The following is a 13,431-nucleotide window of genomic DNA, read 5'->3' on the forward strand; positions in this document are numbered from 1 at the left end:
GAGAGAAATTGCTAGAAAGATTAATAACAAAGTACTTTAATGATTGACCCATTTATGGCACAACAATAGCAAGAGTTGGAAGGATACATACCAATTAGCTACCCAATTTCATCTCAATGGAACTGAAAGGCTTCTTATTGGCAGAGCTATTGAAGGGATGGACAATTGCTTAATGCTGATCTGCAAGGCTACTTTAGAGTGGAAAAGCTTGGCGATGGCCCAAGTTCATGAATTTTTTTAAACTGCAAATCAAGGATATATACAACACTCTATTTCTCGGGATTGAATGGTTCTCCCCCTTCAACAAGCTATGGGGTAAGAAATGGTTGGAATCAAAATGGGTTGTTGTAGCTAATACCATTTGGAATCAACAATGGCCAATGTTGATGAAGATCGTTTTGTGAAAGGTGGTGTGGGGGGCTTTGCCAACATGGGTCAAGATTCTTGACAGAGGCATTGGCTCAAATAGGTACTATGGGTGCAAGATGTCAATGAGGACCCCTCTCACCTTTTTGAGGAGTGTTTACAGGCAAGATCTACAAATGGGTTCAAAAGACCTAGGAGATAGGGTTTTACAAGAACGATTTGTTCCTTAGGAGAGAAGGTGATGAAAAGCCAGGTACTGTTAATTTGTACACAAACTGTTAGATTTTGTAACTTTCAGCAAGTTTGGAAGGCCAAGAATTGTGGGGTTTTTGAAAATGACCTTTCAATAGCTAGCTTCATGGAGATCTTCCAAGAAAGCAGGGAAACGATTATGGCCGTTGGGAAAAGAAAGAACTCTAATGTGTGGAACCAATCAATCCTCGCTGTCATAACCACTAATTGTGGGTAAGGGAACGTGGGCTCTTGTTAGGTGCTCAATTGATTATAAAGCTGGTCCTTAAAAAAGTAAACATAGCAAAGTTCCCCAAACTCAGAATATGTGAGTGAGAGTTGAATTAAAACCAAAAGTTACATAGCAAGTCATGCTCGCATCGAGCCATGACATCTACAAAAATCACAAATCCCAATTTGAATCTCATACATCACCTGATAAAGGGAGCCACCCTAACATGGATAGTATAGAAACATGGCACATAGCTGGAGCACAAAAATCTCTACAACCAATTTTGGCATGGGGGAGTCCACCAAGGGGGGTGATATGCCACATATTCCACCTTGTACACCACACCTTTCAAAAAATAGGATAAAGCCGCCAACAAAAAGGCCCAAGCCTTACTGACCCCGTTGTCATAGGGAACCTTATTTCTTTTCTTTTTTTTCTTTTTGAGCAAAGTGGTGTTGTGCATAGGTCCAAAAATATCAACAAGATGACTCATAAGATCCATCTTGAGCCTAGGAGTGTCTTCATCAATGCCTGTTGAGATTCGAGTGACATCATCCTTCACAATCTCTTGCGAGGAGACTTCTACCACATTCTTTTCCTCTTGCTTCTTAATTGTTGAAGGATCAGTATCCGCCTTCATTGTCTCCTCATTTTCAAATCGGATATTGGCCTTTTCCTCCTATCTACCTTTGCATTTGTTGCCATAATTGCCTGGTCGACCCTAGAAACTCACCTCCATATGGAAATGACCACCGGTCTATTCCTTTACAATCTTGTGATACATAGTACTCTCCCCAACAAGGAAGCAATGGTGAGAACACAATCATGCATCCAAATAGGGAGACTCTTCAGCATGACCCACACAAGGTAAATTGCCATCATCTTCTAGTTCGGGTAGAACTCCGACGTCCATGGCATGATGTATGGGAAGTAAGACGCCCCCAAACCCCCCCTCTTATCACTAGGTCCTGAATTGATTGCTCAAAGATGCACTCTGCCACTTAAAACCCCTTGCCCAAAGTGGTGAGGTGATTGAATCTCATTTCAGTTGCCAAGCATTGTGGGTGCTCACGCCCATAAGCCTTGAGTGGTCATCCAACAGCCCCTGAGGTATAATACCACAAATCTGGCACAACAAGTCTCCAAGCTCTATAGACAAGCTTCGGACTGAAATTTGCATTCATGAAATATCCCTCCTGACCCTTGTTGTGACTGAGAAAGACCGCCCTATGAGGCCTCTCCTCAGTCATAGGATGGTCCTCAGTCATAGAATGGAGCAGCATAGGTTCACCTTGATGAGCCAAGGAGAGTGCTGGATTGAGAGGAATCTAGGCTGCAAACATACTATTACAATGTCTTTATTATGACACCAAGAACTTCTTCAAGAAGAAGCACCTATGGGGTCATTTGATGCATCAAGGAGATCGGGCTCAATGTGGGCTACATATGGTCACACGAGTACGTCAGTCATGCGAGCATAATTTCATGAGCAACACGAGCAAGGGAATTACTCAAGCAACATATAAAAGTGAACAATTTATGTATGTTTCTATATGAAAATATATATCTATGTGTGAGTGTAAGTGTGTGTGTGTGTGTGTGTGTGTGTGTGTGTGTGTGTGTGTGTGTGTGTGCACATATATGTGGATGTGTGCATGCGTATTTCTTAACTTGTAATGAGCTTAAACAATGTTTTTTTTTTAAGTTCTACATAATTTAGAGTTCTATATCTTGCAAGGATCACTAGCATCAAATGCTCAAATGATCAAATCATCAAGGGATCACCGCTCCACCTTGATGTGGATAATTATTTAGATACGCATAATTAGACATCTTTAGAAGTGGACTGACTAACTCATGGAGGGAATTGTAGAGTGAAATGATGAGAAATCAACAAATTTTAGCAAACCTCATAGACATCACATGTACAACTAATCCAATATATATGCATGTGTATATGTCAGAACAAACTTTCATGCGTTCATATACTTACTAATCACTAGGATCAAGGGGTCACCACTCCACCTTGCATATGTGTGTGTAACGCTAACTAAGCACTATTTCAAGTTCATGTATTTTCCTTTAAAAAAATCGGCCAGATTCTTGTTTGTATAACAGACTATTTTACCAAAAACATTCTCTCCTTATGAGAGACCTCACATGAGGATTTTGAAGCAATCATACAATTTCAAAAAGTTTCCAACTGTCATGAAAATTTAACTAGATATGTCTTTTCAAATTGACATCTAATGTTACAAGCCCATGAGTTCACGAAGCCCATGCTATACCCACACATTACGAATGAATTTTACACGACTGTCAAGCGTGATATTATAAAAAGAGGCCAAGAATGGAAAGGGGCATTTTTGAGGGGAAATATGCACCCGTGCACACAGAGACAATACTTCTAATTTATTTGAAGTAGACCCTAATGTCATCCCAATTTTGAGCACTCAATAATGAGTGACAAGAAAAAGTACATTTTACAATGAACAATTAGCTAGTGTCATCTTAATATTGAGCAATCATCAATGAATGACAAGAAGATTGACAATAACGATATTGTCCACTAGTCTCGGCATTGTTATGTCCATATATGTAACATCCTTATGAGGCTTCAAAGAAAACATCACTCTACAACAAATGACAATAGCATATTGCAAGCCCATAATCAAGTGTTTGCATAGACAAAACAAGCTTAATGTAGTCCAAAAGTCTAGGCAATGTTTTGCCCAAATACATATTTCTCAAAGTTTAGAAGTCAAGATTGTCACGGTGGAGGAAAGAAGCACAAGAGGAGGTCGGCCAAACCAATACTGGCTATGATTCCATTTTTAGTTTGAAGAAGCACTTGCTTTTTGACTTTTTTCAAAGCATGGCCTTTCCTGGTCAACTAGAGTTCTCTGGCTTTGATAGATGTCACATTTTTAAAATGTCAACCCAAGGACCTGGCAATGGTGTTGATTTGGTTAATAAAATGCGTCCTGGTGGCAAATTGGAAAGTTGTTGGGTTTTCTTTGATTTTGTTAAAAGAATGCAAGAATGGACAACTATGGCATGCCATGTATATAACCCTTATGTTCAAGAAATGCAAACCATAGCTATTGGAGATTTTAAAGTGGAAGATACTGAAGCTCAAACTCTTTTTTGGATGCTACTGAATCGAGTGATGCAAAAGGAGGGTTACAAAAAGGCTGAATTCAAAGGATTTATGGCTGATGAAGCTCAGGCAAATTGGCGAGCTGTGAGGACAGTTTTTAATGGAGGCCTTAATAATGTTATGGTTGGACAGGAAAGATCATACTCATTTCATTGGGAACAGAGTATGCAGCAACATGTAAGAAAATGTATCCTTTCCCAAAGTCAATAAGAGTTTAAACAAAGGTGTAGAGCATGGAGGATTTCACCTTCTGAAGAGGCTACCGAAACAGAATTGGACGATCTACGTATGGATACATGAGTTCTCTCTAAAGATGCTGGATATCTGTTGGCCTTGGTTGACCTTTGCTGACTGTTTTGATAACCTCAACCTAAAACAAATGTATAACGGATACCTTGATTTCTCTGACTTATGGCAGAATTCAAAACAAATGGAATAACTCTAGCAGAAATATGTTGCTAGAAAAATCTTTGGTACTTTATTATATAGGACAGTAGTTGGTCTAATAATTTTTAAGGTTGACATGGATAACAATTGATAGATTCCTTGAAGCCTGCCATACGTAGCCAAGTCTAACATATCTGTTGTCTTGACTATATGGATGCAAGTGAGAATTCTATCTTGGCTTAAAGAGGTTTAGCCTGCTGCTGCAGTCCGACTTTGGAAGCATTTTGATGATGCAATTGGGATAGTTTTTGATACCTTTGTACAAATTCCTTTGGAATGATAGTTCGTTCTTACTATATTGTACAGTTTTGATTCAAAGACTGAACTATTTCTGTACTTATCTTTGCCTTGACATCTTTAACCAGTCGTCTTTTTGAACATCTTGTTCAATTGGTGTGTTATTTATATAGTTTAGTAGCTACACACACACACAAGCCAACTTGATCGTTGTGAAAGTCTTGAGTTATCCACTTTCCTCTCACTACAAGAGGCTATTCATATTAGTGACGCTCACACAGCGACGCTCAAAAAAAAAAAATCCCGGCGTCGCTATGAGCGTCGCAAATTTACAAGTAAATTTGCGACGCTCATAGCGACGCCGGCTAGGCTAAAAAAAATAACAAAGAGCGCCCAAAAACTCAGATCTCAGATCTGAGTTTTTCGGCGCCCTCAAGCAAGGACCAGGTAACGCTCTCCCTCTCTCTCTCTCTCTGTCTCTCTCTCTTTCTTCTCCACACACACACAAACACACACACACACACACACACACGAGGAGAGGAAGGACAGCCAGGTATGCTCCTTCCCTCTCCTCACTCTCATGTTCCCTTCCCCTCTTTCTCTCTCCCTCTCTCTCTCTCTCTCACACACACACACACACATAGTGTTTTTGAGAGAGAGAGAGAGAGAGAGAGAGAGAGAAAGAGTACAAACATAAACAAAAACGCACACACACATACATAAACAAAGAATGCACACACACATTGAGAGAGGAAAAGAGAGAGAGAGCATGCATAAACAAAAAACGCACACATTGAGAGAGGAAAAGAGAGAGAGAACATGCATAAACAAAAAACGCACACATTGAGAGAGGAAAAGAGAGAGAAAACATGCATAAACAAAAAAACGCACACATTGAGAGAGAAAGAGAGAGAAACTAATTTAACGTCGTAGGAAACTAATTAAAATTAAAAGACCTAAAGATCTAGCCGACGAGGAGTTGAACTCAAGACCTATTATTCAAGAGGGAAATGGCATAACCAATCTATCATACTTGGCATGGGTGATAGAAAGGTTATACCATTTATCTCTTTTTATTGGCACACACATCCACACACGCGCACACACACAAGAAGAAGAGAGTTATAACGTCGTAGGAAACTATCATAAAAGACATTAAAGATTAGGTTAGATGTAGATTTATGTTAAATTAGATTTAGGTTTATTTAAGTTAAATTAGATTAGATTTAGGTTTATTTTTAGTTAGATTTACGTTTATTTACGCTAGATTTAGATTTACGTTATATTAGATTAGATTTAGGTCTCCATAGACTGCGATGCCTGCATGAAGCGGGTGAAGAAAGCCCTCAATGGAATATAGGGTATTGCTGCCTTCCCTCATGGTGGGCTCTGTCGATCCAAAAGTACTGGTGAAATGTCTTCAGAAGATAGGGAAGAAGGTGGATCTTCAGGGCGGCAAGAGTCACTACATCCCCGACAATGACCATCTAGACAACCTCTAGTCATTCAACAGCAACTTCAAAGTTAGTAACAAGAGCAAGAACGGTCCAAAGGGCCAATTGCTGTCGTCAGATGTGGATGGATATGAGGCAGCGTCACCGCCGGAAGTTAACTCTCACATCTTTAGTGATAAGAATGCCAACTCTTGCCGAGTTATGTGAAAAATTATGTGTTAAATCAGTTTTAAGGTTCTTATAATCCCTGCTAGTATAGTTCTTTGTTTTTAATATAACATAATTTACGTTAGATTTAGATTTATGTTATATTAGATTAGACTTAGGTTTATTTAGGTTTACCCACACACACACACACACACACACACACACACACAAGAAGAAGAGAGTTTTAACGTCATAGGAAACTATCCCAAAAGACATTAAAGATTAGGTTAGATGTAGACTTACGTTAAATTAGATTTAGGTTTATTTTTAGTTAGATTTACGCTTATTTACGTTAGATCGAGTCCACGCAAGAATTACTTATGGTTTAGGGTTTAGAGTTAGACGAACAGTGAAAAGATCTACTGTGAAAAGATGTTAAGATGCTGTGAAGTGCTACAGCTAGAGAAGAGGCAAAGGGGTTTTGTCCACTACATGCAGTATCATGTAGACGTAGGTCTGTAGATTTCTTGTACCCACAAATATAGGTATTGACCAATAAAGACGAGATTATAACCCGGTGGTTCTGATCTCCGTGCACCTCTAGACCGAGGTGTGCGGGGATTGGACATGACTAGAGAATGTGAGGTAGAGAGAGAGAGAGAGAGAGAGGTAAGACGAAGAATGCCAATAGAATATTAAATTTGTTGTCCAGGTTATAAGATTTTTATCCTCATTATGAGTAGTGACGAGGATGTGGGACCGTCCAACCGAAACACCTATCTCTCAACGAGGGTCTTATGTCCTTGTAATCAATGCAAGCATGCTGTGCGACGGACAAGACGTGTTTCTTTGCAGCACGTTCGCGAATTTGGCGAGTTTGATCCATCTATTATAGATCGAGTTGTTGCCAATTATAACTCGTCGGACTCTGACGCTGGCCAACAAGCAGCAATCTTGCAACCCAATAGACGTGTTCGCAGGCGCTTTGGTCAAGCAGCATATGTGAGGCCACAAGATGTAGCCTCTGACAGCTCGAGGGATGATCATGCAGAGCACATTCCCAACGAGGCAATGTTTGAGCCCAAGATTGATGAAATGATCGAGACGATCATGGATTCAGAAAGGCTTATCTATGATGATATGAAAAGTGAAGCCGATACGCCATTGTATAATGGAGCACGTATGTCTAGATTGAAAGCACTCCTGGTTCTTCTCAACAAGCAGGCAGAGTTTGGATGGAGTGACACTAGTGTCACAGCGCTTTTCAGGTGATCTATTACAATTAGTTTACTTTAATAAAACTCTAAATGTATAATGATCTGATAGATTTTTACACGACTGTATCGTATTTTTATGTTGTGTAGATTGCTTAAAGAGCACATACTACCAGCTGACAATGTGATGCCAGATTCTCGAGATGAAGCAAGAAAGATTTTGCGAAACTTGGGGATGGATTACAATTCTATCCACGCTTGTCCTAATGACTGCATTCTTTTCAGAGGGGAATACATAGACATGGAGAAGTGTCCGAAATGTGATTCCAAAAGATATCGAGTAGATCTCCACGGGACGAAAATTCTACAAAAGGTTTTGCGACATTTTCCTCTGCTTCCTTGCATCAAGCATTTCTTCGAATGTAAGTCCATGGCCGCCCTAGCATCATGGCATGAGGAGAATAAATCTTCGGATGGTGTGCTACGAATTCCTACAGATTGCGCAGCCTGGAAACATATAGATGGAACATGGTCGGATTTTGCCAGGGAAGCTCGAAATTTGCGCTTAGTCCTGGCTATGGATGGCGTAAATCCATTTGGTCAAAGATCAACATCTTACAGTGTATGGCCCATTGTCATCGTCAACTACAACATTCCCCCGTGGTTGACTACGAAGAAGGGGCACCTATGGCTAAGCTTGATTGTGCCAGGGCGATATAAAGTGAAGAATATGGATGTGTATCTTTGTCCACTATTGGAAGAGCAATGGTTCAAGATAATCATGGAGGGTCGCAACGCTACTGTGCGTAGAGGAGAGTCTGGTTTTCTTGAGGTGGATTCTACTAAGAAATGGACTGACCTAAGAGACACTTTCGTACTACCGGAGCATTGTGAACAAGTAAGTATGTAAATAGTTAACATCCCCCTTTTACAAGTTATGTGCTTGAAAGCTCTCATGTAAGTTATGTGGCTCTGGCAGGTAATATTTCATCCTACAAAGTCTACATCAAACTGGTGGTACGTCATAGAGGTAGCCCCTCGTAGTGTAAGGACGTATGAAGGCTACCATGTGCCAATCACAACGGCATCAATGGAGGAGATCAGAGAAGATGCTCAATCAGAAGCCGCTGCGGTGGTGCCAAACGAGCATCAAGATGCTACTACTCTATATGGGGTGCATGCAGAGGATCTACAAAATGAAACAGAGGATATGTGTTTAAACGGAGAGCTCTATATAGATATAGGAAGTTATGCTGAGTTATGCGAGGATGAGAGAGAGATCTCTTAAAGCCACAAATATTGTATTTGAACAATTTTGCCTGTGTTGTAAAAGCTCTGGCTCTCTAAGTACCTTCCATGGTGTATAACGCTCTTTTCTACTCGCGCTCACATCTTTTGATTGAAAATTCGGAGTTTTCGACGCGCCTTTGATTTCACTCAATTCATTGCGTCATTGTATTTATATGCGTCATTACGTCATTGTATTTAATGGTCTTTGCGTCATTGTCTACTCTATTCATTCAATATTAAGTTTAAATACTCGTGTGTTTAATGCAGGTATGGATGATGAGGAGTTTATTTCTTCTTTGTCACCGCAGCAGAGACAGTGGTACGTGGAGCATCATCGCTCTGGCGCATCATCGCGCGTTCCTACTCCATCCGCATCTCCCTCTCTTTCGGAGCATTCGACGTGCTCCGAAGCTTCGGTGTCGACGAGACGATCTTCACACTCGTCTAGACACCGGCGCTCTAGTGGTGGCGGTGGCGGTTGTTGTGGGGATTCCGCCGCCGATGCCTCCACACCGCCTCGTGTTCGAAGAGGCTCTTTACCCTCCCCTTCTTTGCCCGCCCCCACACCAGCCACAACATCGCCATCTACGCCAGGTTTTGCGCGGCTGACTGTTCCTAGCAGCTACACACCTCTATCTACTCCGCCAGGAGCCACCCCACTCGACACTCCTCGCTTCGGGGCCCAGACGCCGGTGGAGACACCTGACATCCGTACCCCCATCGACACGCCGCTAGAGACCCCTGGCAGGACACCCAGGTTCACGCGTCACTGGCCAGAGGGCTTGCCTTACTCCATCGACTTCAGCGGCGGCATCATCATGGATGATGACGGCAAGAAGGTGATCTCGCGCATGCGTGGTCTTTGCTCTCAGCTGTTTAGACACTACATACTAAACAAATGGAGTGAAGTACCAAGTGATTTAAAAGACAGAGTCATCATCATACTTCATGATGAGTTTTCCGTTCCAACACGGGATCAGCGCTTCAATGAAAGCCTGATGAATGATTCGAATGCACGAATACTGCAAACACAAGCGTTCCGAAGTGCAAAAATCAATCAAGCATGGGTGGAATAGGCCAGATTGGCTGGCCAAAGAAGATTGGAAGAATGCGAAGAAAGCAGCGCGCGAGAATCCCGACAAGTGGAAGCAACAAAAGGATGCAGCCAGACTAGCGCGAGTAGAGGCAGGGAGTTCGCACCACTTGGGGAGCGGTGGATGGGCATCATTTGAGGCCGATTTTGTAAGTGTTTTCGCATTGCTCTTTATGTTCGATAGTTTAGGGTTTATGAGTTTTTTAATTCTAACATAATAAAATCTTTGTATGTTTTGACAGTGGTCGATGACAGGACCTGATCCCACACCGTACGAGCGCGAGTACGCAGGCAGGATGGGCTTAAACGCCCTGATGGACATTCTCAGTTCTCGCGGCGGCATGGTTAGTATTAGGGTTTACTCTTTTTTATTTTTTGTATTGTTTTATAAATGTCGTTATATGTTTATACTTAGTGAAAGCTGTCTTATTGTCTTTTTTTGCAGAATCCAACAGATACGCCACTTGGACGCAATGAGACGTCTGACTAGACGACGTCAGTTTAGCCGTAGCTAGATAGCATTAGTTTAGGGTTTCTCATAGCTTATGTATCATGAGACGGATTTTATACGTCTTTTTGAACCATGTATATTATTACATTTGTCACCGCAGTTCATTTTGCCAATCAATTCTTTATGCCTATGATGTTGTTCAATTGTCATTATTACATTTGCCAATCAATTCATTTTGCCTATGATGTGTACAATTGTCAATTTTGCAAACAATGCGTCTTGTGGGTGACTATTTTGGGTCTATTATCTACCCTTGCACTTTTTTTAAAAAGTGAATCAAGCACAATATGGTTGATGGGTGGCAGGGCATTCAATGCCCTGTCACCAAAAAAAAATTATCTCGGGCGTCGCTATTTATGGCTCTGGAGCGTCGCTATAGACGTCTGTGTAAACGTCGCTATAACCGTCGCTATGAGCGTCTCTATATAGCGACGCTTATAGCGACGCCTATAGCGACGCTCTCGTAGCGACGCTATTAGCGACGGTTTTAGCGACAACGGGGGTTATAAAAACCCAGTGTATTTCCGTCGCTAACAACGTCACAAGAGCACACAACCTCTTGTAGTATCTTCCATCACTCATGCTCAACATAAGGAGAACGCTTTCATCAGCTAGTGTTGTTGCCTATCCTTTGAACATTCCAAAGCTAACTAGCTTCAAACACCTTTAATCTCTACAAAAAAGAGAGAGATGGTTGGGCCTCTTCTTCACCTCTAAACCTTAAATCTTGAGTTAAATCATAAACCTAACTCCAAAGCTCTAATATTAAATCTAAACCTAAACTCTAACTTAAATATAAAAACTAAATTCTAAACCTATGTCGACTCTCTCTCTCTCTCTCTCTCTCTCTCTCTCTCTCTCTCTCTTTCCCTCTCTCTTTATCTATATATGTCATAGTACGTCTATTTACAAAGACAGACATTGACGAAGCTCTTCACCGATCGATGTATTATTTTCTTGGACAACGCAGACATTATATTAGATCCACAAGGAGTTTATCGAATTGGTCTCATAAATCATTTTGAAAATTTGAAGACGTTTAATTTAACGTTTCATTTCATATTCTCTCTCTCTTTCTCTATTTTTATCTCTCTCTCTCTCTCAATGTGTGTGTGTATGTGTTCTTTGTTTATGCATGTGTGTGTACATTCTTTGCGCTCTCTCTCTCTCTCTCTCTCTCTCGCACATGCGTGCACACACACACACACACACACACACACATTATGTGTGTGTATGTGTGTTTGGGAGAGAGGGAGAGAGAGAAAGAGGGGAAGGGAACATGAGAGGGAGGAGAGGGAAGGAGCATGCATGGCTCTCCTTCCTCTCCTCGTTTTGTGTGTGTGTGTGTGTGTGTGTGAGAGAGAGAGAGAGAGAGAGAGAGACGCGGGTATACCTGTTTCACAAGAGCGTCGAAACTCGGATCTGAGATCTGAGTTTTTGACATTTGCGGATTAATTTTTTTACCTGATCGACGTCGCTATACAACAAATAAAATAGCGACGCTCATAGCGACACCGCGAATTTTCACATTTGAACGTTGCACTGTTAGCGATCGCTAATATGAAGAACCTCTTGTAGTGCAATATGTCACAACTCGTGGCTTATACCAAGAACACACATGGCACCCACACACCACAATATAAGTGACAAGAGAATCCACTATCATGAGCAAAAGAATATACTTGATTCGCAATCGAAAAAAACATTATGGTAATGGGAGGATGCGATAATGGGGCATGAGGGGATTGATGAGGAAGGATGGATTCTTGACCATGTTGGATAAAATGCGAGATTGGGTGATCGTACATGTTGAAGGTTCTTATATCCATTTGTTGATGAGGATAGGTTTAAAGTATGGGCTCTTCAATAGGTTGAAAGGCTATTGGGGCCATTGGGAAGGACCTTCTTATGTCTATAATTGAGGATGTGGGGCAGAAGAAATGCTAGTCAAGAGGGGGTGGGGTTAACAAAAAGAACGTGGGCAGGACTCGCCTCTATATAAGGGTGCCTTGTCCAAGCGAGTGTTAGCGGTGTGTTTGTTGCGAGCAAGATAAGCATTCTCAAGTAGTTATTTCCTAAGCACAGAACAAAGAACAAAGCAGAAGAAGGATGTCTTCTTGTGGACGCTTATGCAGCTGCGGCTCCAACTGCAGCTGTGGCAGCGGCTGCTCGTAATCTCTCTCTCTCTCTCTCTCTCTCTCTCTCTCTCTCTCATCGCATGAACTGACGTATATAATTTTTTTCTTGCGCATGGGCGAGAAGATGCGGGAAGAAGATGCTCGATGATACTGCTTTGGCCGCCCCGTGAGTCTCTCTCTCTCTCTCTCTCTCTCTCTCTCTCTCTCTCTCTCTGCCTCTGCGCGCAGACATCCTAGACGCTGCGCAAATCATTTTGACAATATAACCTCCCTCTCCCTCTCTCTCTCTCTCTCTCTCTCTCTCTCTCTCTCTCTCTCTAACGACGTACATATCTCTTCTTCTTCTGCTTCGTTAGTTGACATGCAAAGTTGGGCTATGCAGACGTGAAGCCGGCGGATCCAACTCATTCGGTCATGGCCAATCGGAGGGGGGCACGCGCCAGAACACTTGCAAATGTGGCCCCAACTGCTCTTGCGACCCTTGTACTTGTTAAAGCTCCATCCATACATCACCCCATCGTAAGTTACATCCCCTAATTTCAAAACAAGGAAAAGAAAAAACAAGAGAAGCTTATAAGTAAACCACTTCCATGATGATCATTGCCTCAATGCCTAGCATTTGAGCTCTATGCCCTGTATATCATAAAACCATCCAATAAGGAGTTTGTGTTTTGAGATATGTGTTTAATATGTGTCCTTTCTCAAACATATTTAGAGAGACAAAGAACTACCAACATAATGGTGGCTTTACAAAGTTAGTGTGTTCTCTGAGTTAAGGGGTTGCTCAAGTTCCAACTAAAGATCTCTCACATGAAAATAATAATGAGGAGGAACATTTGGGAAAGACCAACTTAAAAGTGGGTAAAAGAAGAATCAAATTGATTGCAATGAACAAGTTTTCTCATTGTCTC

At 41.6% G+C, this 13,431-nt stretch overlaps 1 protein-coding gene across 1 annotated transcript; it reads left to right on the top strand.

The window, feature by feature from the left end:
• The first annotated feature begins 12,394 nt into the window (after window positions 1–12,394).
• On the top strand, window positions 12,395–13,197 carry LOC147461245 (uncharacterized). Its single transcript, XM_086500365.1, has 3 exons — window positions 12,395–12,553; window positions 12,645–12,686; window positions 12,903–13,197. Exons 1-3 carry the CDS (start codon window positions 12,492–12,494, stop codon window positions 13,012–13,014), a joined length of 216 nt encoding a protein of 71 aa, XP_086356491.1. The 5' UTR covers window positions 12,395–12,491; the 3' UTR covers window positions 13,015–13,197.
• The last annotated feature ends 234 nt before the right edge of the window (window positions 13,198–13,431 follow it).

This window comes from Adiantum capillus-veneris, chromosome 3 (assembly GCF_014529385.1).
Source record: "Adiantum capillus-veneris isolate H3 chromosome 3, ASM1452938v2, whole genome shotgun sequence".
In the NCBI taxonomy this organism is placed as follows: domain Eukaryota; kingdom Viridiplantae; phylum Streptophyta; class Polypodiopsida; order Polypodiales; family Pteridaceae; genus Adiantum; species Adiantum capillus-veneris.